The 26,906-nt window shown below is 33.2% G+C and overlaps 3 protein-coding genes across 3 annotated transcripts; 2 read left to right on the top strand and 1 right to left on the bottom strand.

Moving 5' to 3' along the window:
- Window positions 1-4,122: 4,122 nt before the first annotated feature.
- LOC134263250 (uncharacterized) lies at window positions 4,123-5,820 on the top strand. Its single transcript, XM_062745569.1, has one exon. It carries the CDS (start codon window positions 4,123-4,125, stop codon window positions 5,818-5,820), a length of 1,698 nt encoding a protein of 565 aa, XP_062601553.1.
- Window positions 5,821-11,225: 5,405 nt separating this feature from the next.
- Window positions 11,226-19,234, bottom strand: LOC134263301 (uracil-DNA glycosylase-like). Its single transcript, XM_062745644.1, has 6 exons — window positions 19,029-19,234; window positions 18,812-18,913; window positions 18,501-18,555; window positions 16,776-16,821; window positions 16,484-16,575; window positions 11,226-11,622 (listed from the first exon to the last, which is right to left on the bottom strand). The coding sequence occupies exons 1-6, from the start codon at window positions 19,098-19,100 to the stop codon at window positions 11,600-11,602; spliced, it is 390 nt and encodes a 129-aa protein (XP_062601628.1). The 5' UTR covers window positions 19,101-19,234; the 3' UTR covers window positions 11,226-11,599.
- A 6,825-nt stretch (window positions 19,235-26,059) lies between these two features.
- On the top strand, window positions 26,060-26,509 carry LOC134263240 (uncharacterized). The gene has a single exon (XM_062745557.1). It carries the CDS (start codon window positions 26,060-26,062, stop codon window positions 26,507-26,509), a length of 450 nt encoding a protein of 149 aa, XP_062601541.1.
- Window positions 26,510-26,906: the final 397 nt, after the last annotated feature.

Below are 26,906 nucleotides of genomic sequence, written 5' to 3'. Positions count from 1 at the left end.
AAAGAGCTCTGTGTAAGACATTTTTCGTTGGTATCTGCGCATTTAGAGAGTCTTAAAAGGTTCTGAAGAAGAAATAGATGGTATTACCTGTAAAATTCATTCCAATTTAGTAAATGCTAATTTCATAACTTATCCCCCCAAAAAATTAAAGAGTGCAAGTTTAGCATGAAAAAATCCTAATATATTAAATCAATAAAAAGGTTTTCAATTTCAATTTCTTTCTGAAATAAAAATGTTAGGTTTGCAACGCTTACATAATAAATAATATAAAGATTGGGAAAAAATAAGCCCTCCCCTCATGGTATCATGTAGTAATAACCTTATCCGCGATTTGTTGAAATTTATTTATCATATATATATTATAGTTCAACACAAATTCTGATTGTTTGATTGATAGTATATTGTTTAACGTTTATCTCGAGAATTTTTCACTTATATGGAGATGCCACCACTTGCCGGTGGAGAGCTGCAAATTTTGTCCTATCCTCGGCACTTAGGGACATTGAGTAGGGAGGGATCTTTTTCTTGCCAGCATCTACTGCGACACGGAACCACGGGTTTATACGGTCTCATTTGAAGGACCAGTCTCCACATCCCACAGTGGGATTCGAAACCGCGACCTAAGGATTGACTCCTTACCTCGCGACTCTAGAACAGACGCTCTAACCACTGCGCCACGCGGGCCACAAATTTTGAGATTAGTTCTATTTCATATATGTAGTCATTGGCAATTTTCATCAGTAACCTGTGGAACAGGTTTTCAAGTAAAGCACAATTTTCACTCATTTATTATATGATGAATAAGAAGGTATGGTTTGGACTTTATTGTGCCCTAAAAAATTAATTTTCTTCAAAAGTTAAGAATTTGGCTTTAAGAAGCTAAGAGTTGAGTAGATGAATATGATAAATCATTAATGAATATGGCATGATAGGGGATCGCTCTGGAAATATGACGTCATTAATTTGGTACATTTCTAAGTTTATTGCAAAAAAGCCTAAGAATACTCATATCTATGCTTTTATTTATTTTGGGGTCTGCCACCGTCATCCACTTCAATCTTTGGATATATATATTATGTTAACTTCTTTGAAAAATCACATATCTCAAAATCTATTTGGGACGGTGGCAGAGTATAATTTCTGAAAGAAAATTCCGCTGAAAATTGATCTTTTCTACAACTTTTCATTTAAGAAAATATGCGGAAATGCATAGGTTAATGAGTCAGAATTAGCATTTAGGAGGTTATATGAGAAATAAAGATTTGGGTATTTTTATTACGTGGCATTCCCATGAATAAAATGGTTTGAATTTGAATTTTTTTTTAATAAACATCACTTTCATATTTTCGAAAAATACAGAGCTTTATTTGTATTTAAACTGTACATTGTTCTTTATTGACCACACAGCATATTTGACAAAGTCCCTTAGACCTTAGCGTTTGCGTATATCAAAATTGCCATTCCGTTTGATCTTTCTTGAAACATTTTTTTTCTTATTTTTCTTTTCTTCTTTATTCCCTTGAAAATTTTTTGCTCCATATTGTGGCATCGAAGCCTCAGTACTGTATGACTTTACCGAAATTTAAACCACATGTGCACAGCAATCCATGTAACATATTTATGTCACAATATATAAGCTGACATTTCTGAAGATTTTTCAAGCTATCGTCGGAAGATTTTTTGGAAAACATTTATTCAGAGCGGGTTTGACTAAAACATTTAAATAGGTAGTGCTTACTTCTCCTAGACATCACATCTCTCCTCCTAAATACCCAAGGGGCCCATATTCATGCCCTTTCCGCAAATTTGTATATTGTTTATAGTTTTATTTGATTGACCAGGATTATCTAAAATATATTTACTGACGAATAGACAGAACTTTCTGACAAGCTGAGCATAAACTAAAGATTTGAGAAGGTCTATGCAGCATGCTAAGCAGTATGCAAAGTAACATTTCGATCTGCTAAGCTAGAAAACGGTACTTAGGTATATGTTTAAGGACTTTTGTATGCATATTGGCCATAATTTCTCCTCTGGTATATCCAGGGTCCATGTTTTATGTCCTGTATACATATTTGTACTGTTGGCAGATTTTTTGAGATCAATTACATTTTCTTATATTCCCGTCTTATTCATATGTCTTAATATTAAACTTTGCGCAAAATATGCATAAATATTTATAAATAGGACCTCAACCAAGCAACCAATTGAGAACAGATTGATAAAGCAAAAAAGACACGAGAAGGCCTCAAGTTATTGAAATATTTGGTAGTTTCGATAAAATCTACTGAAAGTAAACAACATTAAAATACATACCAACGTTTATTCTTTCTATGTAGCAAAACACAGGTACATGTATATCATTTCGAATATATACCAGCATTCAATAAAAGAGATTTCTCGACAAATTATTGAAGCTAGGGAGTAGCGTTCTTCGCATAATCACCAGTGTTAAATTGACTTGTCCGGTGTGAGACAGCAGTGTGAGATTTTCTGTCATACACTATGTATTTCTACTCCACGAACGATAACGTAAGCATTCCGTTTTATATTAAGAAATTGTAACAAATGAAAAAAATATTTATATACTTAAAATGTTCTCGTTTACCTTATTATAATAAACTTTTTCATTCAAAATATAGTCGTATTTTCACTTTTTAAATGACACTATTTTTTAGATCGCGGAAGGATTTTTCTTGAATGAATTTGTACGCTATCGGAGAGATAATTTTTTATTCCCAGTTTTTATCTTTCAAATTAATCTACATAGATTGAAATTCATTTCATTTGTTTACACCATTTTCAGGTACGCTTTCTCTGTTTGTGTATTCAGATGTTTAATTAGATGAAAAATTAACATAATGTTTTTAGCCTTATGCCAAAAGTAATGGCGACGTCAATGACAGGCCTTTATTGTGGATTTAAAACAATGCATTAAAATTATTTCATTTATTACATACTCGGCAAAGCCTCGTCCTAGACCATTATTTTTGTCCCTTAGGTGGAATTTCACTATCCCACGCTCGTACTAATGAATAATTCTATACTGAAACGCAAAAGAAACGCAAAACCCTTCTTTAGGGGGAAAAAATTACGTAAAAAATTTTGTATCATAAAATTATGGATATCTTCAATTTCGTCTACATCGGTAATTTAACGGTTGAACAATTTTCATAACATAACCGGAAGTCACGTTGGAGTCTGATTAACAGAAATCAAAAATTGCATGTTTAACAAACAGTAGGCAATATTATGGAGTTTTAAGGGTTTGTATTGTTCATCTTAAGTTATGCAGCAATATTTCAAAAAATAAAATCACTTTCTTTTCCCGTAACGATGTTAAGTCTTCTTGAAAATGGCTTAAGTACGCATATCGATTGCTCTAGCTGGAAAAGCTCAAAGTATAGGTGTAGAGAGTTGATGATGCAAAAATACACTACGCCTCAACGGGGTCTTACGTATCATATGCATAAATGATAGTCTTTGGACTGGAAGACCAAGGGTTACTTCAGTACGCTGAGTTGAAGAAAATTCGAACTTATCATCTGAAAAAACAGACAGTTTTAAAAGGCAAAGAATAATTCCTTCGCTCATATCTTGATATTGATTAACCTATTGTGTCGTAGAAATTAAGCTGCAATTGTTGTTTAGGTCAGTCTTGCACGTTGTAATTAAATGGCTGGGAGAGGGGTGTTTAAAACAGTCATATATATATATGTCACTTTGTAAAGTTGTAAAACATTTAACATTTTATCAAATCTCTGATGTTCTGAAAAGTGAGTTTAGCCTTACTGTGTTCTTTTTTGAAAATCATTCGATAAAAATTTCAACATTTGTAGATTACTGCTTGTGATGTTTCTTTAGCGTTTCAGTATTTTATTATGAAAGAGCCTAGAATATAGGGCCTAATAATGAGTTATTGTCAAAGTTTTAACGTGTCCTGATCGTATACGTAATACACACAATATATTTGATTTTGCCAAGATAATTCTTATCTATAACGTGACAAGAAACCCTTAAATGAAAATAAATAAATATATTTTTTTAATGTATTTATCTAGATTCCCATGCCAGAACAATTAGATTAGAATCAGGAGAAAAAGAATTTAAAAAAAAACTACGATGGAAACTGGTGTTCCACAGTGTTCTCAGTGTCAGGGGAACGTAGAATTCTATTGCAGGACATGTAAAAGAAATCTTTGTGTTTTTTGTAAGGAAGACCATGTGTTAGACCTCGATACAAAATACCACAATGTGGTCATTGATCGTTTTAAGGACGTCGACCACATAATATATGAATTAGGCAACTGTGAAAGGCACCGAGACCAGACGTTAAACAAATGTTGTTTGTCATGTGAACGTTTTATCTGTGCCAGTTGTTGTGATGACCACCAAAACCATGACATACTGGATCGAGTTTCATTTAAAATAATGTTCAGACAACTACACATAGAAAGACTTGTTCAGATCAGAACTGAAACAATCCCAAACAATCGAGTTATTCTTGAAAATATAAAATCGGAGGTTGAAACAGGTGTACAGTTTGAATTATCTGATCTCCAACAAAGCATGATGAAAAGAGCTTGGAGACTAAAGAATCTTGTTGATGTAGTATTGAATGATATTAATGAATTAAAACGGTCAATGAGATCTAGATTTCAAGAACCAAAAAAAAACATTATCAAAACAGAAACGTTTATGTACAAATTAGGACAGTTGTCAGACAAACCAGTGCAATTCTTTCTATATCTAAAGAAAACCCCAATTCCAAAAGTAAATGATTTTCCTGATGCCTTCAAATTCTCTCTGAAGAGTGAAATCAACATGGGAGAAATTATTAAGCTACTATTGGAAATCCAAATCATAGAGACAAAAGAGAGACAAGTTAGTAATGAGCAGCTGCTGGAAATGATGCCTAAACCTGTGTTGAAGAACTCATTTTCAGTGGTTTATGTTAGTGAGGTTCGTCACATCTCCTGTGTGACAACAGACATGGTGTGGGTAAGTGATCCGCGTGGATTTATCATTTTGACAAATACAAGAGGCGTTCCTTCATGCTTTCTGTTAGATAACATGGATACAGTCAACGATACAGGAGGACACTGTGTGACTCGTGAGGGAAATCTGGTTTTTATAGACAAACATCATAACATTAGCAAGTTGTCTACAAACAAGATAAGAAAAAATACACTTATAAAGGTAAGAAACCCATGGGTTGCAAAGTGTGTCTACAGCTCTTCGTCCAATGGAGACCTATTAGTTGGAATATTAAGAAGCGAGAAAGAAAAAAATAAACCTACAAAGGCCAAGGTAGTAAGATATAACAGTGAAGGAAAGCCCATTCAGGTCATTGGAGACGAAAATACGGATCAGAGACTGTTTGAACACCCTTTATACATCACCGAAAACCATAATGGAGATGTTATTGTGTCTGACCAGAACCGTGCTGTAGTAGTGACAGACCGTGGAGGCAAGCATCGTTTCTCTTACACAGGACCTCCACCAGAAGAACAAGATGAGTTCTCCTTCACAGGACCTCTGTCAAGATCTCGACTATTACCATTAGGAATCTGCGTAGATGCTCTGTCAAACATTCTGGTGTCTGATGCTAATAGTAAAACAATTCAAATGATTGACAAAGACGGTCACTTCTTATCAGTGTTGTTTTCCGAACAAAGATGGAAAAAAGCACCAAGAGCTCTTGGATACAACAACAAAAACCACCTTCTCTGGGTTGGAACAAGCGATCATAAAGAAGAAATATCCATATACAGATACATACAGAGAAAGAATATGAAGAAGGTCGACGAACATTATTAGCTCACAATGAAATTTATATTGATCTAGAAGTAAATTGTGAAAATATACTGTAAAACAAGAAAATTTGGCGGATACGTATTTTAGCGCAAACGCAACCGGGAATGCATTGGCGCAAATAAATTTTAGCGCTTGCACTTGTCAGTAAAATGTATAAATGTGATATTTTGTTTTGATTTTTCAAGCACGGAAACACATTTGTACTCCCGTATAACAGTAAACATTCGTTAACTTTACCGCGGTACGTGTTGCTTTCACATGAACGTGGTACAATGTTAAAATTTATTTTATTTCTATTTTCAATTAAAAGAAATGGAGTATTTACTCATTTAATTCATATTAAAACAATGCATGCATCGAGTGAAAATTACCTAGATAAAACGGTAAAAAAAAAACCTAATTAGGTACTGTCTGCAAGCTCAATCGCCATGCTTGGTTGCATTGATTACCTCGAGGCGATTGATGATTGACATGCCAAGAAGCCAAACTTTGAAGGTGCTAATGATAATAATCGGTTAACAACTACAGAGGTAACAAAAGTAAAATAAAATTATAATTTAGCAGAACTTTCTGTCTTCCGAACATGTGCAGTGTTAGTGCGTATATCAAATCCAATGGCCCTTCGACATTATGTAATCGCGCGTTCCGGTTTACATGTTCTTATGTAAAAGCTTTGACCACACACATAAAAGGATATTTAGAAATCCTTTTGCGCACAATAAATTTTAGCGCTCGTGGGCCCTTGCGCCAAAGGCGCTAAAATTAGAATTGCGCAAAATTTTCCCGTTTTACAGTATTTAAAATTACTACCCCCAGGTTTAGTGCAGATCCCTAACAAGTGGTTAACATTTTACATATGTAGGGGAAAGGTATATGGAATATGTAGGGGAAAGATTATATTTGTTAAGAACAGCAAAGCCGTGTTGAATAATAAAAAAAAACAAAAAACAACAACACCTTCAGATAGTGTAGTTTATAGTGTAGTATAAATTGTTCAAATTATGGTCCCTGGAAAGGAGAGGGGAGGGGGAGGGGTAGAGTGAGGCTTCAACTGGTAATCGAAGTTATGCTTAGGAATATCTAGAAAATGTGTGGGTTTTTTTTTTGTAGGAAAGGCATGATCATATTCATATGCAATCATACTCAGGTAGTGTAGCTTGAAATTGGTTAAATGATTACTCCTGGTGTCGGGTTGGGCAGAAATTGGGGGGGGGGGGGTAAATTTTAATAAAGGAATATATAGGAAATTGTTTAAAATCGTTTCCCTAAAAACAGCAATGCCATGATCAGTCTTATTTAGATGGAAAAAAGTCCACTGAGCAAAACATGCTCAGGCTGGATATAATCTTCATAGATGACCGCGGGATGGATAAGAGAGGTGAAGGAATCACATGTGAAAAAGTGCTGCGGCTGTAAATAAAATGAGAAAAGACCTAGTGGTATGGTCCGTAGAATTTATTGCAACTACAGATAGGCCGAAAAATATTTTAGAAATATGTTAAATCTGGAAAAGAAGTCCTATATAATAGTAAGTAATGTATATCGTTACCTAGACGAAGCAGCCGACTGTGATATATCCACGTATTTTGGAAGTAAAAGAAGGAACTGCAGATCTTCCCATGCATATCCTGAAATTCACATGGACAATGACATGGTGTACAGCTATCCGTCAGGAGTCTCTGAAGTCTTTGCAATATGTAGTTAGGATAAATAAACTCCATCTAATGATCCTTTGCTTGAACAAGAGTTTTATTGTTGGTTGAAAAGAAGTACGCAGACATTAAAGGTTGTGTGCTCAATATAAAGGCCACGTTCCCATCGGCTTAATTACTCTACCGGGGATAGCACCGATCATTCGCAAACTGAAATACAGACAAGAACCTAGTGATGATCGAGATACAAATAAAAACAATATCTTCAGTGGCGAAAATGTTCTTGAATGAAAAACTGTTAATGCAATTGTGTTGTTACAATTCCATCTTACTGGAAGCAGTCGTTTCATTGTGCAACTATTAAGGGAAGAGGAGAATCAAGATCTTCGAGTTATGTCCAAGACACGATGTAGTTACGATATCGACACATTACTTTTTTTTTTATAGTTTACTATAATAGTTCTATATTCTCATGTGCATATTACAATACTTTTTGTTTTAAGACTATTTCCTTACTGTTAATATCCTCGATATCATGCTGATATCGAATCATGGTTGATCTAGGAATTGTGATTTTCATCCTTAATATGGTGTTTTTAACTACTGTTACTTAAAAATTTCTTGATAAATCTTTCCCTGGTGTGTCGATATCGTCGATATCGACGATATCGCTTCGATATCGAATCATATTTGCTCAGTTCTTGGTAAATACCTTCCCTGTTTCTTTGAATGTGTTTATGTTTAAATGCTTTACTTTTACGAAGATTTTACTTGCCATCGATATCGTCGATATCGACGATATCGTATCGATATCGATTCATGATTGTTAAGAGCATATTACTTTACCAATCTTCATCCTAATATAAAAACTTTATTTTTACATCACTTCTGTGTTTAAAAATTTTACCTTACTGTCGATATCGTCGATATTGATGATATCGTGTCGATATCGAATCATGATTGTTAAAATATTTTCAAGAATTTTCACACTAATCCAATATCTTACTTTTAATCTAATCTAAAACAATAACAACCCTAAAATTTTCTTTATCATATTAATTTTTTTTTATATCCAATAAGGAATCAATTTGGACTTCACTTGTGACTTTCTAAAATTATGTTATACCTCAATGTGAAAATAAATTGTGCAAATAGGATCAATACCGATACGATATCGTCATGATATTGTCGATATCGACGACATCGACATAATATAGAGTCTCTAATACAGCACCAGGTATTTCCAATTAATAGTGCTGATTACATCGATATCGATACGATATCAACATAATATTGTCGATATCGTCGATATCGACATCATATTTGTTCTTGGACATGTATGAGATCTTCATGAAAAAGCTACAGACCAGTTGCTTTATTATCATGCTTTTTAAAGATTTTTTAGAGAACGATTCATAACCGCTTTTCTGAGCATGTTTAAGGTGATAAAGTACTCTTTATTCTTTAACAGCAAGGGTTTCTACAAAAGATGGTTGTTTGACAGCGCATTTAAGCTTACGTGAAACAATTTTCCGCAACTTATAATAGGTTAACAATGTTTATGTAAGTTATTTAGTTAGTAGCAAAGCATTTGAAATTGTATTGAGACATGCTCTCTTGAAACAGCATAAACTGGGTGAATTAGGTAAACTGTTGACTAAATGACCGTCATGTTGATACAATAAGTGTTTTATAGTTAACTAGTCTCAGTCTAGGTGGTTTCCTTTACAACAGGGCATGAGACAATGCGGTGTACTCTCTACATTTTGAATCTTTGTACATTTAATGCTTAGAAAAATCATTTATAAATATGGTATTTTTACGTGTTAAGCAGTTGTCCTTCACTGGCAGATTGTATAGCATGCATTGGGCCCTGAACTGCATGATTAGCATTTCAAAGCAATATTCAAAGAGGTTAAATATTACCTTCAATGCCCAAATATCTTGCATTCTTCTTATAACAAGGAAACAAGTTTTGACTTTTATGGAAACCTTTTTGAAGTTCTTCAAATACAAACTGAGACTTGTACAATGACACGCTACAATTTCTAAAGGAAGCATATTTACCATTTTTTTTTCATACTTTTAGAGAATTGCTCAAAACAGCTAGGGTTTATTCCTGGCACTTTGAATTTTTTATGTTATATAACATCGGACAATATATGAAGGAGTTGTTTTTGATTAGTCTTACAAATGCATTGTAAGATCTGAAGTCTTTAAATGATACAATAAACTCCAGAGGAATATTCACATGTCAGAAGATTCAAGATCGACCGTTTCCGAAAAATAATTCAGGATAGTAACCCTTCCTTGTTTAGGCGACTACCTCCAAACTGACTGTTACCAAATTTCTCTGTGCAAAATTCTTTTCAATTTAGTGTCAGAATCTGTTAGAATAAGTACAGAAATTACTCCTTGTTTGCTGCTGCAAATGTTGATCTCTTTTACCATGTGTCATGCCCATCCACTTTAAAGATGATATCCGTAATCATTATTGGGATGACCTAACTGTACCTTTCTTTCTGCCTCCAACATCCAGGACTTCCAGTTGCAAAACTTTCACCTTGTTGGCAATGCCTGGGCATATTAAAAACTTAGTCTTTTGGTACTACAGGTCTGCCAGTAAGGGATGCCTCCCGACCCCTAACCGCTTTTACATTCTCCTTAAGTTATATCTGTGGTCTTTTCACATAGGGACGTACATGGATACGACGTGCATGAATAAATAACGACAACTAGTGGTCACAACTTTTGTAAATATTTCATTTACTCTCAATATGCAAATGCATTTTAGTTTCACATACGTAAGAATATGAATGTATGTAGTTTATATATAGTGTGAATATATTATTCCTTTTTGCATATTTTTATATAATATTCATTAATACACTGCAAAGTGGAAATAAATATGAATATGTATTGTAAATTGAAGACTGTTCAATTCATGCCCACCTGGGGAAGGATGGGTCACCTTCAGCCCTAAGAATATGAATGTATGTAGTTTATATATAGTGTGTATATATTATTCCTATTGCATATTTTTATATAATATTCATTGATCACTGCAAAGTGGAAAAAAATATGAATATGTATTGTAAATTGAAGACTGTTCAATTCATGCCCACCTGGGGAAGGATGGGCCACCTTCAGCCCTATAAATTTATCAGGTTTTAATTAGGTATACGAAACATTTACGGAACATTTGTTTATTGTTTATAAACATTTAGGGAATATTTGTTTATAAGGTCGTTGCAATGATAATAATATAATATTCGCAACATTAAGAATGATTCTGAATTAAAGTATCGATACTGGATTCAAAAAATATCCTAAACATTCTTACGAACTAAGATACATTGCGGGTTTCAGTTAATGTTCTTCCAATTTTTTTTGGATAGTCACTGAAATATTAACAGCAGCAAGGGGAAAACTTCATTAACTTGAGCATACTGCTCTAGAAATACCTGTAGTGTATATCAAATATGGAAGCTTAAACACTTCAAAGATTTTTTTGAAAATTTGAAACTACAAGGTTATACTAAAATCAGTAAAACCATTTCTTACGACTTTTTAACTCTTTAACACTTTATTTAGCTTTTAGTATTGTGCCCCATTAATATTGTAAGTCCTGGCTTTCTGACATCATGTACTTTTGAGCTTGAATTTTGTTTGTTATATCCATATATTTTAAATAACTTTACAAATAGAAATTGAACTCGTATAAAAACGTGCAATATTACGATTTTTATTCTGATTGTACAAAAGAGATGATATTAAAAGAACATTGAAATAACTGTCTAATTGCAAATCTATATAAAGTTTGAGAATATTGGGTTTTCTATCAATCTGTTGGAAATCCCAAGATGACAAATATCAGATTTATTTATTCATTTATTAGTTAAAAAAGATATGATTGTTTTACATTGAATACCTTATTGAAAGGATTGCTCCAATGTTACAATGAAAAACATTGTCTTATCAAGGAAATCCCCGCTTTCTGAATTAATCTTTGTTATGGAAGTAGGTTCCAATCAATGGTAGTTTTCCCATCTTTTTGGAATATCTCATTACACTTGGAGAAGTGCCTACAGGTGGAGAATCCTTTGTTAACAGAAAGTGGAGAGGGATGGCTACTTGTTAAAACATGATCCTTCTGAAAATAATCAAAAAGTTTTTATAACAAAAATATTCTAAAATGCATCATATCACATATAAAACAACTTCATTTAAAGTCAGCACTTCTTTCATTCTATGATCAATATCAGTTTCAAGTTAAACCTTGTTGACTTACTTGTTTCATACAAATTTTGAGATCTTTGTTTTTATACTGAATTCACTAGGGAATGTTAAAAGGGGCATTTCTTCTGGGAAATAATTGATGTTACGTTTTAGCTTTTAAATACAATCAAGTTCATTCTCACATTTTTTTTTGATAAAAATATTAGCATTGATTTGAAAACGTCACTTTATTGATTAGGAGGTCAGGTTAATTTCAACTACTGTAAAATCACATATTTTCGTGGGGTCAACTTTTCGTGGCAGGAGGAAGATCTACGGGTTCGTTGGGATATGATTTCCTGGATGAAGAAATGAATTATATATGACATAAACTTTTCGTTGTAGAAATGAATTCGCTGGTTACTTCATATCTCGAAAACAAAGAAAATTACCCCCCCCCCCACGAAATTTTGTGATTTCACTGTATTACAGAAAAAATATGTTGTACTTAAAATTTAAAAACTTTATCTTTTTAATGCTCAAAATTCAGAAAACAGATTTTTTGTAAGATTTTATATAAGAAGTTTATCTCTCATCAAAAATTTATCAAGCAACACAGATACAAGTGTATAGCAAAGTCACCTCATCAATGATATCAATTTTTTTTGTGCAGCGGATCCCCATAACATGTACACGACTCCTGTTTTTGTTCAGGTATGATATGACAGCATCAGTAAACCTCTCCCAACCCTGTCCTTTGTGGGACCCAGGTTCGTCTTTCCTTACTGTGAGGCAGGCACTTAGAAGCAACACTCCTATGTATAATGAAAATTCAAAATCCAAAATTGTTGTGGTGTTATCTATAAATATATTATCATTTCTTCTTTTTTATACAGACTTCATAGATTATGTTTTTTCTTAAAACATTCCTTGTGGTCAATGAATTAAGGAACACCGAGGCAAAAGTTAGGATTTGAAACCAAAGCTCTGATATTAATTGTTTTCATAATGGGTATGGAATGAAGGAAGATAAAATGCATTTGTATTTCAAATATCGTTTATGTTTTACAATATTCGAAATATGTTCAGCGTCTTAAAAAAACTATTTATTTATATTTTTTTTTTAATTGCATTTAAGCATTTTGTATCAATTTAAGAAATACATGTCAATAACGTTCAATGCAGCAATAATCCAAACCGATATTTAAAATGTATCTCACATATTAACAAGATTTATTGCCATTTGGCGGGAATTGCCAGGAAAAAAATAGGCCTTTATATAGAATATCACAAAACTATTTTTTCTCTTGACCCTGGTATCATCTAGAGCGGTTGGTATCGGTCAAAGCCCGGAGGACTGATACCATGGACGAAATTAAAAGAGTAATGTGATGTTGTTTTATAAATGTATCTTAAATCATAGGCAATAAAAGGATAAATATTGTATTTAAGGATATTCAATTCTCAGCGAGGAAGGAAATCTCTTTAATTTATAATTTAATTCAAAAAGTCTCAAAATGAAATTTGAAATTAAAATCATTAATGATACTTTACTTTACTTTGGATCTAAACGATTACAACGTCTTCAAAGAAACATGTCGATATAGCGAAAAGTATTCAAGACCAAAAGTCGGACCTCAAAAACATCAAAAATGCCATGAAGGAGTAAGCATCCCCTGCCTATCGGTCAAATCCGCCGTGTGTTCCTTGTCATGATCAGAACATACAAAAAATTCATTTCAGTGTATACAGAATGGACTAACAATCAGTATGAAAAACGCCAGTAAGCATTTGACTCAATGAAAAATTGTATTTGCTGACAAGGTTATTGTATCGACCATAGAACATACGAAATAATGACTTTGAACAAAAGTGTTGACATTCTTGTTTTCATCAATTTTTTTGTTAATAATTTACCTCCATTTAGAAATTGTTCATACGTAGAGTATGTTCTTGCGTATCGAATCAACTGAGATATATAAATTCCGTGTACAGAAGATAAACTTATATTGCTGCATAAGTAAGGGAAGTTGACGATGAATCATTACAGCTTATAGGTTTGTGATTTATGGTAACTGTTTGTTTTTCTGACGATATGTATTAAACAAATTGCACATTAAAGTAAACCTCAGATTGTCTTTCTGAGAGAGCGAATAAACGTCCATTTTTTTTTATTTTTTTTTTTGCAAAACACGATCCCAGCAGGCACACAACGTTGTTTAAACGTTGAATATTAGGTTGAATTGGGTTTAGACGTTGATCAATCTAGACACAATAGTGATTCTACGTTGACTTTTCAACGTTGAAAATTTAACGTTGAATCAACATTGAATTCAAATTGAGTTGAATTGCCAACATTGATTCAACGTTGGATCTTCGCTGAGCGGGCCAATACTGTTTTTCGCTGATAGATAATTTGGACTATGATAGTGTCGGACTATAACACTGTCGGACCATAACGAGGTCTGACTTGACAAAGTCGCACTACTGTATATCATTACTAACTATTATAACTATCAAGGATGGTAAATATAGAAATTTTACACATTCAAAGATAAACATGAATTCAGTACGAATTTGCCAAAGTATAAATTAAGAGGATACACAGTAGGACATCCGGATAATATTCAAAAAGACAGCATAACACAACCCTCAGGACTCAACACCAAGATTTAATTAAAAAATGCTCTTAAAAGAAAACATTTCGGCATGTCATAGTACTAGTATCATTGAAGAGACATAATTTGTCGAAATGCATATCTGATGGATCAAAAGTTGTACCGTATAAGATTTGCATCTTACCTGGACTATTTCATGACTACATGTGAAAATACAAAACGTTTGTAAATGTTCGGGTTTTGTAATATGATTTATTTATAAACTGTATTTTGGTGAAAATTATTGTAAAACAATTAACTATAAATAGGAAATTAAACACTTACTGTTTACAATATATAATTTTTTTCATATAGTGATATACCGTACATGTAAATTTTCATTTAAGGGTCCCGACCCTCTGCTATAAATTTCACCTTAAAAGTTTTAAATTAGTAATATTGATTTTCATAAACAACAATAACATTAAAACAATATGGAAAATAGTTTATAAGTATAAAGTGCTGCTTAATTTTTTAGAAATTATTTTTATGTGCAGATCATGAAATAAAGCATGTTTCGCTGTAGTACGGAAACAATTTATCTCTCCTACGTCTCAAGTTCCATTATTTGGCACATTTTTTAAAGTGGTTTCTTAATATTCAAGCATATTTAACAAAAATTACAAAGTCAAGTCTAATTTCAGTGTTGAAAATAGTTTCCTCTATCACTTTAATATAAATGAGATATTTCAGCTCTGAGGGTAAGACAATCCTACTTCCCAGAGAGGCTTCTTCGCCTAGTTCAAAAAGCCTGTATCAGGTAAAGGATTTTCAGGAATCTCAAACAATCCTATTTTTGGAAACCAAGGCATTGATTGAAATTAAAAATGGTAATCAAAATTATGTATATACTCATCTACTTGTCACCTAAGTCTCAATACTTATAATACATTGTGATTATCGTTCTTGTCAAATATTTTAGTTGATTAATGATTATTGCCCCTTTTAATAAAAACACCTGAGGTCGCTTTGGTTGCATCTTCCTTTTACAATATTCCAGCATCATCTTGGGTCGGTAAAAAATTTCCAGCTTGTTATTGTGCATCATAAATTTAAACACCCACCCACCTCACCCATTTAGAATACATTGCTGCTTTCCTGGTTTTTTATGCTTTCAGAGGAAGACTTGGAGCGAATATCAGTCTCAACATGACAGGGCTTATCTGATGAAACTAGGGTCTTAGGAACCGCTCAGGTTTTCGAACCACAAGGACCTACCTCTACGGGCACACACCATTCTGGGCTTGATTTAATGTGAAAGTAATGTGAGGAACAACTATTCATATGGAAGTGATTCATTCCAAGAGCAAATCATGCACCAAATTTGCAGAAGCCAATAACTTACCTTTAACCACAACATTAAAAAAATAATGTTGATTTATATAATCTGGTACGGCTGTCCGTTTCTTTCCAGCGGCACTAAGTAACTATCCTTATATGCAGTCATGTAACTCATAAAAGTTGGACAGTAAACTTTGGATTTAGATATATATAAATAAGTGCTTGACCTCTGCACCTCCCAGGGTCAAGGCTTTTACCACTTTCTGAGATGGTGTTTGTGAACTTTGACCTTTGAACTATGAACTTTGAACATGAGTTTGAATATTTAATATTTATGTAATCTTTGCTTTGTTGTGTTGCCAAAGATACCAATAACTTTTCATAATTTGGGTCTCTGGATAACAGCCGTGCCCAATTTTCGCCACAATAAAATTGATTAAATACATACTTGATGTTTTTATATGCACTTTTCTGAGATAAATCTACTTGTATATTGTCTTATATCAAAACCGGACTTAAATATAAAGTGGTTTCTTGAAAGAATTATGTCAAAATTTAAAAGGATGTCTAGACGGATATACATATACAAACTCACCATCGAGGAAGCTCTTCTGTCCTTTACGAAATAGAGCTAATTACAAAAGGTCATTATCTAAAACAATTTCACAATAGTTTTTTACTCTGCACAGTATTGATATTATTGAATTTTCTTGAAAATGAATGTCTCAATATTTTCATATACCATGTATTATGTTTACAATGATTTCCACATGCTAAATAAACCCTGATCAAAGCAGTAGTACTGCCATCTCAATAACAATGTTTAAAAAGGAATTCTCTAAATTACGTGTAACTTACCCTGGCTTGCCAAGCCACTAAGATCACCATGTTTGGGATCGGAAAATCCTGACCGTATGTCTTCAGATAGGACCTTATATATATTTTGTAAACTGAAAAAAAAATAATATATTGCTTAAAAAATCATAATGAATGCAAAGTCAAGATGAGATTCTAAATAACGTTAGATTTGCCACGTGAATTGCTCAATCAGCCTATAAATATGCGCTTAAAGTACAAATTTGGGCGTCTTAATTATTAATATTAGAATATCAATCAGAGTAGATAGCCATTTTGATGAAGAAAATCGTACCTTCGTGGAATAATTTTCTGTTCTTTTGGCACACTAAAACACAAACCTGAAATACGAGGTATCAGAAGATACAAATGTTTAATAAAACTCCTTTAAAACTAAAGCAAATGTGATACATCAAGGATAAGGTCATAACAAAAATAAATGAAAATTAACACTCAGAAATGATTTGATATCCATAGTTATCATAGTAATCATTTCGTAAGTTCTATGGTTGATGGCCATTATATACATATTGAATTGTTTGTAGATTTTTTTTTCTATTTTCAAGATTATGACAATGAGCGGGTGTGACCTGTGCCCACTCCTAAATGGCCCTTTATCAGACCTCCGATGTTTTAAGAGCGCAGTTAGGATAAGGCTGTGCAAAAGCTTAAAAGGTCTAAAAAGTATACTTTTTTATTTTTAGCTAGATTTTAATTTGATTTAATTTTAATATGTAATTCTTGTTTGGAATTGCAGTCAACTTGAGATAATGGTTTGATCAGGATTTATTTTAAAGCATTTTTGTGATGTCACATGACTGTGTGGATCACGTGACGTAGATTTATGATATTCCTGATTCTTGCACAAAAATCGCTTCGGCACAAGTGCAAAACAAAAATACTGTGCAAAGTTTGTCATATAGATCAATTAATCGTGATCTCTGGGACATAGAAAGTGCTGGGAGCAGGTTTCATTTTTACTCATGAAGAAAATATTGTACGAGAAATTCAACTTACCAACATAAGAAGGGATATTTTCCACTCTTTATAGCGATTTATACAAAAATGGATAAACTACACACAATCCCCCAGGAATATTCAGTTAATAGACATACATGTACTTCTCTTGTAGATTCGCACAGAATATCTTCAATTTGTCCTTCTTTATCACTTGTGCAAATGCAATATAAACACGATTCATAAATTCTAACTTGGTCTAGAGACAGAGAGATAAGGGGAGCGTTTCACACTTAATATTTCACTATTGTTTTAATATGTGCATATCGGACAAGCGAAAGGAATAAAGATATTTAAATTTCAAATGTTCTACATCATAGCAGCCAACTCGAGATTCAAAAAAAAAAAAAAAAACAATCCTAACACTTGAATTAAACAACAAGTCCCGAAATAAAACAACATGCTATGTAAAAATTATGACACTTTCCCCATCATCTCAGCTCAGGTATGCAGTGACTTGACGTCATATTCTATCATGACGTCATATCTAGGTAGTTCAGAGAAGTTACTACAATTTGAGCAGTTTGGTTTTTTTTACTGGCAGCGTTATCCTAGCTGCGAGGTCCGTGTTTGCTCTTATCTTTACTTGCTTTGTTATTTCTAAGGACTATAGTGCTTCATTACTGTTCGTTACCCCTATAGTTTTTTTTTTTATTACAGAACAAGGAATTTGCGAAATTAAATGCCACCTATTGGCACCATCATTGATTTCAAATTTGTTTGTTTATATAAATAATTTATGTTAAATTTTCTTGTTATTTAATTAATTCATCTCAGGACCTACCGTAATTTGGTGTATTTGTGTTTGTTAATGCAAAAAACTGATGTACATGTAGAGTTCAAAATATGGTTGTTCATCAAATATAACTGAGACTTAGTACCAGCTTATTAGTTATAACTATTCCTGAATCCATTGTAAGGCTGCAAAAGTAGGTGCAAATTTACAGAAATTGATAATTTCCTTGCTTAGCTATCTAAAACATTCGAAAAAAAAAACACCAACCATTTGCTTGATTAGGTCCATCATACGGATCTTGTCCCATAATGACTACTTTAACCTGTAAAATGATTAGTTATAAACAATCAAAAGAAAAATGGGGCTTTTCGTTGAATGTTTCTATAAATACATTGCATTTATATGATGAAATATACAACTCATTTCATCTCACAATTGGTTTGTCAAAAATTTGTTTTCGAATGGAAACTTACAATAAATAAGTATTTATATAACGCTTGTCTTATATTTATGAGATGCTAATCTTGACGTCTTTATTTTTTGATATCATATTGTATGGACCTAGTACAAAGCCTTACTTCGTCAATGCTGCAGTATCTAGTCCAGCTGAACACATCAAACTCTGGGGGATATATTTCGTTAGGGTAAAGGTTTCTTTCACCCTTAACAAAATTTGCTAGCTAAATTTAAATTAATGAATATATGAATTATAATGAAATACATTGTTCTCTTTGCTATGTTAATATGAAATTAGAAATATTTTTTTTTTACATTTTGCTGGATGTAAATTCTCACCTTCGTAAAATATTCTTCCAAGAATTCATTTTCCAGGGTTTCTATCCATGATGGATTTGCGCCATATAACATCACACGTTGCAGGATCTAAGGCAGAAAAGTTAAATGCCATATTTGTATCCAATTCCGTTCCAACGTACCCCAACGTAAATTGGTGATTCTTCCTATTCGCTCCTCTTATCAATAATAGATAACAAATGGGTATATTGCGGCTTTAAAGAAGTATAATTACCCGGAAGAATATAAAATACCTTTTTATTAATCCGAAAGTATAAATTGCAATGCGTAATATTTATGTATCGGATACGCATGATAGCTGCCGTGATATGTAAAATCGTGTTATTAGGGTGGTTGCTACTATTAAGTTACAACCATATTGAATTTCTCATAATAAAAAAACCTGCAACTGGAATAAATATTTTCCCCAAACAAAATCACAACAAGTAATCAACAATGTGCAATCTATTGTCGCCCAAGAAAAAATGTAAACAAAGTAAACAATGGAAATTACTCTTGATCATAAAACCGCTTTGATTTGTTGATAAAGACATGCGTTTGAATGATTGAGACTATAGTGAAGACAATTGGCAATCCTCGGCTAACTCTGCTACGCTCCAATCAAACCTCGGATGTAATAGGTGGAGTAATACCTATCAGGTCGCCATATTTCTCCGACGAAACCTGCATTGTCACTCATTTTATATTTTGCAATGCATGAAGCTCTTCAAAAAGATTTCTTATAATACGTCTTATTCTTCCTTGTAAATAGGTTTTGATTACAACTTTATGTTATTAGCTTTTGAAAGCAAGTAGTGTTGGGCGTGCCACAAAGTAACTCGGATTTCAAAAGTATAGCAATTTGAATGAAATTCAAACAAGCATATTTGAAGAATTGTGACCCACTGCTTTTTTTGTCTTTGAAGGTGAGATGTCTTTTAATGACATATTGTGTCAAATATGAACGCCCTTTCATATTTAAATCAGAAATTATCACCGAAGTTGATTTTTTTTAAAATAAGGTAAATCGTGAAGGGCAAGGTTTCAGAAATCATAGCATACTCGGAAATATCTTGTCACAGGTAATGCAAATGTCAAATATGAAAGCCCTAGGACCACCTGTATAAAAGTTATGACCAAGGAGAAGTTTTTAAAACGTAGATCAAACTCCAATGTAAAAAGTGTTGTTTTTTAAAGAAAGGTCTTGTAATAAGTATAGCATATGTGAAATATGATAGCCCTGGTCCTTACCGTTCAAAAGTTATGACCAAGATTAAAGTTTTTAAAAAGTAGTTCAAACTCCAAAGTCAAGGTAAGAGGGTCAAAGTTGTTGATATTTAATGAAAGGTATTGTCACAAGGATTAAATATGTGACGTATGAAAGCCCTCGCCCTAATCCTGCAAAAGTTATGGTCAAAGTTTGTTTTTTAAAAGTAGGTCAAACTGAGAAGCATGAGAGCCCTAGCCCTTATGGCTTACCGTTTAAAAGTTCTGACCAAGGTTTTCTTTATCAGTACGGAATTCGTCAAGGTCAAAAGGTCAAATTTAAGGTATTCAATGAAAGGCTTTCCACAAAGAATACATACATGAAATATGAAAGTCCTAGTATCTACCGTTTAAAAGTAATGGCCAAAGTGAAAGTTAAATTTTTTTTATATAAAATTGGGTCAAACTCGAAGGTCAAGGACAATAGGTCAAATAATTTGGTACACAAAGAAAGGTCTTGTTACAATGAATACACATGTAAAATATGAAACTTATAGCTCCTTTAAATCGAAAGTTATGGGCAAGGTTAAAGTTTTGTGACGGGCGGACAGACTGACTGACTGCAGACGGACAGAGAAATGAGATTTAATGTCCCTTTGCTTTCACGAAAGCGAAGGACAAGAGAACAATAAGATCACATGACTGAATAAGCAAGATGGTAGAAAATCTTTGACGTCCTAGGTTAGTGTGAGAGGTACGAGCCACCCGAGGAGCTCCAAAAGTAGTGAACAAAATCAAAATCGAACAAAAATGATATACTTTTAAACTTTATCAATTAGTTAAGTAACTGTTGACTCATAAAATATAAATTAAAATCAGACGCATGGATTACTTATCATTGAAATGCGATAAGTAAAATTTAATTTTAAGCAAATAAGGGATTTGTCATTTTTTCGATAGTTAATGATAGGCATCTTTGTATATTAAATACATAAGTAGCGGGATGTGCGTATATAGATCACGGTTTGAATTTCGCGCTGAATGACGTCGTCAAACTTTGGACCAATCAGAAGGCAGCATTCGAATTTTGGTCACGTGACCTTACACTGGAAGGTGAGAAACACGATTTTTTAAATTCCCCATGTTAAGCACTGGGGTCAAGTGCAAAATGGGAAAAAAAGTTACCCGAAGGATAGCATGTGACCTATCAAACGGAAGGTCTCGACGAGTAGATTTCAGCATGGGGGTTTTCCTGGGTTCTTAAGTGCAAAATTCAAAAAATTAATCAAAGTGTTGAGTGTGATAAATCAAATGTAAATTCTTGACGACTACAGTTTAGCCCGGGGGTGTTCCTAGGTCATTAATGCAAATTCAAAAAAGTACCTGAAGATGGCGTGTTACCTATTTAATGGACGAGTCCGGGTTGTTTCGGGTCATTACATGCAATGCATGTATATTAGAATTGCCTAAAAGAATAAATGACCTGAACGCTCGTAAATCTAAAACAAAATTGGTGTTTAAGGAACAGTGGACATAAGAAATTAGTGAATTTTATTTCATAACCCCTGTCAAGACCACAACGAATGATTTTCTTATGTGCTGTGGCGCATGTGATACTTCTGTGGTTGGTGAACAATACAGACCATTGCTGAGGCGTTTCGTTTTGGAGTCCAACAAGATCAAATCTTCAAGAGACCGTACCCAATTCTGATGCGAATTCTAAGAGTTGAAAAACTGGAACTACGAAATAAAGATTATGAGCATGCCACCTTCTTGATATTCAATCATATGGCCTCCCCCCGAGAGAATCATATGGATTTACAAACTTTTGCAACCACTGTATGATGTCATTCAGTGTACCGTTTATCCCAAGGTCGAATTTATTCAAGGAATACCTTTGCATCAAGATTCCTTTATATCCCATAATGACAAATTTTGTGATTTTGGACGATCTGATGTCTACGGCTTCCAAAGATTCCAGAATAAACAAATTGTTAAAGGATGGCAGCCATCACAGAAATCTATCGATAGAGGCTATCAATCAAAATCTGTACTACAAGATAGATACCACCCAGAGACGAATTTGCCACTACCTGGTCCAGTTTAACAATCCTGTGGACAGACAGCAAGTCATAACCTTAGCTCGACAGATGTATCCAAAAAAATCCTCAACACCTGCTGAGACATTTTAAGACGCTACTTCCAAACCTGGATTCGGTTGCACGAACGATAGTTAAATTTAAGTAGCCGTTAACTTTGCGTTAACGCGACATTAAAATTACAGCGAGTTAAATCGGTTGCTCGAGAGTAAACTATCAGTTAAACCTTAGTTAATTTTGTGATTTAACTAACATATTTAACTTAGGTTACACAGGTACGTAAAATATTTACTTTAACATTAAAATCAAAATTGTGGAATTGTTATCACTTCAAAACTTGTTTGCGGTGAAGGACAAACTTATACAGAGATAATATATATGCACGACATGAGCAAAACACACATTTAATCCTAATTTCACTTTAGGCACGATTGCATTATTAGGGCTGTGTCAATATATTTATACGTGCATGTATATGTAACTTGATAAAAACGTTTATTCCATTAACCTCAGGCACAACAAAATAAAGAAGGGGGAGTGTGTTCCTCTCCCCCATTTTTTAGAGAGATTATTTTTTTATTATTATTTTTAGTTTCAAATTCAAGGCCGTACGTTAGAATTAAATACAGAAAAACCCACATATACAGGGTGTTCGTTGTAACTGTATTGTTTATATTGCGTGTAAGTTGATCTTTCAATGTTAGAAGAAACTATTTTACCTAATAAAAAGATTAACATTATACAACAAATCAAGTAAATTTCCCATAGCAAATTCAATTTACAAATTGACATCATTTTATTATGACGTCAGTAATCTTTCTCCTTAGGTAAGGGAAGTGCACGCGTCGAACGATTTTAAAAGCGAGTTTACTATAAGACATCAATTAAATCTGAGTTAACTAATTAAACTTTAATTGACTTTCGAACAACAACAATTTAACTGACAGTTATGTAACTTATCGTTAAAAATTAAACAACTAGTTACCACTTTAACTTGAAGTTAATTTAACTATCGTTCGTGCAACCACACTGAAAACATAGGTTTGTCACGTTGACCAGATTTGAAGTCATTTTCTTCCGTTCAGTTAGTCAATACATAAGTTGACTATCTGTTTCCTCAACATTACCAGTCTTTGGTAAACTTTGACTTGTATCCTGGTCATTTTGTTTATATTGTTTGGCGGGAAGAAACAATAGCGTTGGTCGCCATTTTCCTCCCAGGAAAACACGAAGTGATGGTATGTCATGTTTTGTTATTTTCTTGTTTTAGACAAATAATTCTATAATAAACTTATTCAAAAAATGTTCTACCGAGAAATAATATTATAATTAACAAAGTACTCGATATTTTTCTTCAATAATTATTGTATTTTACACTATTATCATAATGATACATATAGGCTAGGATGTGGGTTGATTGTGTTCAAGTGGATTTTTGCATATTCAATTTATGCAAACAGTTCAAATTGGACTTGGTCTAAAATTCAACGATTATTAAATAGGTATTATTCTTTTACAACTCACAGGTATGACATGGACTCTCAACTACCACTGAATGGACAAATGAATCAAAACACAATACCTTGTTACGAATATAGACAAGATGTAAACCACATTAGGTACACGAAGATGTTACCATGAATAGAAGAAATAAGGTAGGATTACACGTACTGATAGCTTATATTTTAAGTATAATGGTGATTTACATAGAACTTGTTATTTTTCAACATTCTATTTAAAAAAGAAAATACAAGTACACGAATCCCTGATGTTTATGTACTAACTCTCCACTGACGATACTGGCCTGCTTCACTAAATATTGTTCGTATTATTCCATGTATTTTGTTTATAATACATGTATATGATATTAAAGGCATTTTAAATAAAATAGCAATGGTTTGTAGTTGACCAATTTCTGACGAAAACAGCCAAACAAGAAGAAAACAGAACTGATGATGATTTCATTCTTATGTGCCATGTTTGCTAAGGTAAATGGAATTTTTTATTCATTTTAATTGTATTATTAAACGACTAATATTATGGTACCCGTTATTTTCTTCTTAATACTGCATATACATGTATATTTATATCTATTTACTATATTTATATCTTGATTTCCTTTTAATATAAATAAATTTGTTTTCATTTAGGCCTACTTTACTTTTGCTATCAAGCTGTATAAATTAAGAAGACTATTCTCAGAAGAGCTGTGAAAAAAAAATCTGTAATGATCAAAGAAGAAAACAACCAGTAAATATATTCCTCTGAGGTAGGAAAACAAAGCAACAACTGAAAGGGTGCAACAAGAGACTGTTACCTGAAGCTATTTCTTTGATTGATTAGAAATCATTTACAAACAGTAAAAATTAATTTGCTTGTAAATACTAGTATATAAATATCTATGTATGCTATATATATAGGTGTATATGATTTTTTTTAACTTTTTACGATGTTAATATGCAAATCTTATGTTTTTTATTAAGATGATCGATTTATACGTTTGTGTATATTTGGTGCTTGAAAGAATGATATTTATAAAACAGAAATTTTATAATAAAAAGTTCAAATATTAGTTGTATAATTGTTATATTTTGTATCTGAAGGGATTGATGCGTGATAATCAAAATGATTTAACGCGCATCGTCATCATGATTTCCAATATCGTCAAAATGTCTAGAAATATAGCTAATTGAAAGTCATTTTCATATGAAATGATAATCATTTTGAATATTGGAATCTATCAATATGACAAGAATACAGTCAAATGAAATCCTTATAGTGTACTCATGTTGACGTTCAATTAGTCAAGGTAGACTATCGAGTCAGTCGGTATGATTTTTCTCGAGTCGTCAAAATGAGCTTAACATATTGTCTAATTGAGTAACTGCACCCTCATCTGGAGGACAATCAATCTGATTATTTTTTTAGGTCATGGTGACTAACTTAAATTTTCAGTGCAGATCCTGATGGATACCTGTTAGTGGATTTGAAGACAACTACACCCGAACATCTGACGTCTTGAATCCTATAAAACAGCTAGAAACAGAGAATTTCCCTCATTCTCAGAAAGCTATTCCTACCGATCGGACGTTCCACGTGTCGGTTCCTTCAACCTACCAATCCATCAGTACGGATTTTCAACACAACACACATACAGAAGATATGCCTTCCTGTGATGATTTTGGTTCTGGTCTTTGAAAACGTCCATGACCTTCAAAGACATGTGAAAAGATGGTCTCCAGAGAACGGACAAAGAAAAGATGATGTTGCTCCCATAGAGGTGAATGAGTCAAATACCTCGCCTTTCAAACCAGAGAAGGAACATAATGACAAATACCGGCCAAAGAAGACAAGAAAAAAATATGGGCCCTGAAATATGATAAATACGTTAGGGAAGATCTATCAAGAGAAGACATAAGAGTTCAAACGGAGGAAAAATGAACTCTAAAAGACCTTCAGAAATTTTAAGAAAAGTATGGACAACTCATGTACAAAAATACATCCTACAGTAGCAAAACGAACCCATTCACCCAAAAGTGATGGACGATGTTAAAAAGTTCCTTCCAAAGGCTATGACAAACGCAGAGCCATCAGAATGAATTTGAATAACAATCGTGTTGTCCTTGAATAAATGTGGGATTCCGAGAATTATATAGAGACCAATGATAATTAAATTAGGGAGTCCAGTTCATACTCTTGGTAATCGATATCTTCTCCAAGTACCTGGGGATGCGACCTTTAAAGGATAAGATAGGGCCAACGGCAGCCCAGGCGTTTGAAGACGTATTGGCTGATAGAAGGCAACATACGAAGCTTTGCACGGACAAAGGACAAGAATTTCGATCAAAAGCCTTCAATTATGTATTAACGGATCACAACATAGAGCATTTTTATTCTAAAAATACCGAAGTGAAAGCCAACTATACAGAGAGAGCTATCAAGACCATCAAAACTAAGGTGTATCGTTACATGACATTCAAACAATCACAACGATACAATGATCGTCTTCAGGAATTCCCTCGAAGTTACAACATGAAGTGCATGTACCACCGAACTATTGACACCAAACCCGCACTGGTTAGACCAAACAACGAAGAAGAAGTGCGCGTATCTACATTCCTGTCGCGGGGAGATTCCACGCAAGCAATCAAAGTGGCTATACAAGTTCAAAGTGGGTGATAAGGTGCGAATTTCTCAAATACAGATCTATTATCCATTTTGACAGGCAATACGATCAAAAGTGATCTGGTGAAATTTTCATCGTGTTTCGACTTTTCATGAGGGATGGCATTCCAGTATACAAACTCAAGGACTACAATGACGAAGCTATTACGGGGACTTTCTATCAACCGGAACCCAATAGATGGACGTTAGAGACGAGGATACGTTTAAGACTAAAAAGATACTCAAGACCCGTAAAAGAGGATCAAACAAGAGATATTTCGTAAAATGTCTGCATTGGCTAAAGACATGAAATTGCAATTTAAATGCTCAGCTAAATGTAGAAAAGAAAAAAAACTTACAATTTGATAATCATTTTAATATCAAAAAAAGAATTTTATGAATGAATTTTCTA

Source organism: Saccostrea cucullata, unplaced genomic scaffold (genome assembly GCF_032062105.1).
Source record: "Saccostrea cucullata isolate Sc308-1 unplaced genomic scaffold, CSIRO_AGI_Scuc_v1 ctg3716, whole genome shotgun sequence".
Classification (NCBI taxonomy): Eukaryota; Metazoa; Mollusca; class Bivalvia; order Ostreida; family Ostreidae; genus Saccostrea; species Saccostrea cuccullata.
The sequence above is the reverse complement of the archived record's forward strand: the minus strand, read 5'-3'. Positions and strand labels throughout refer to the sequence as shown.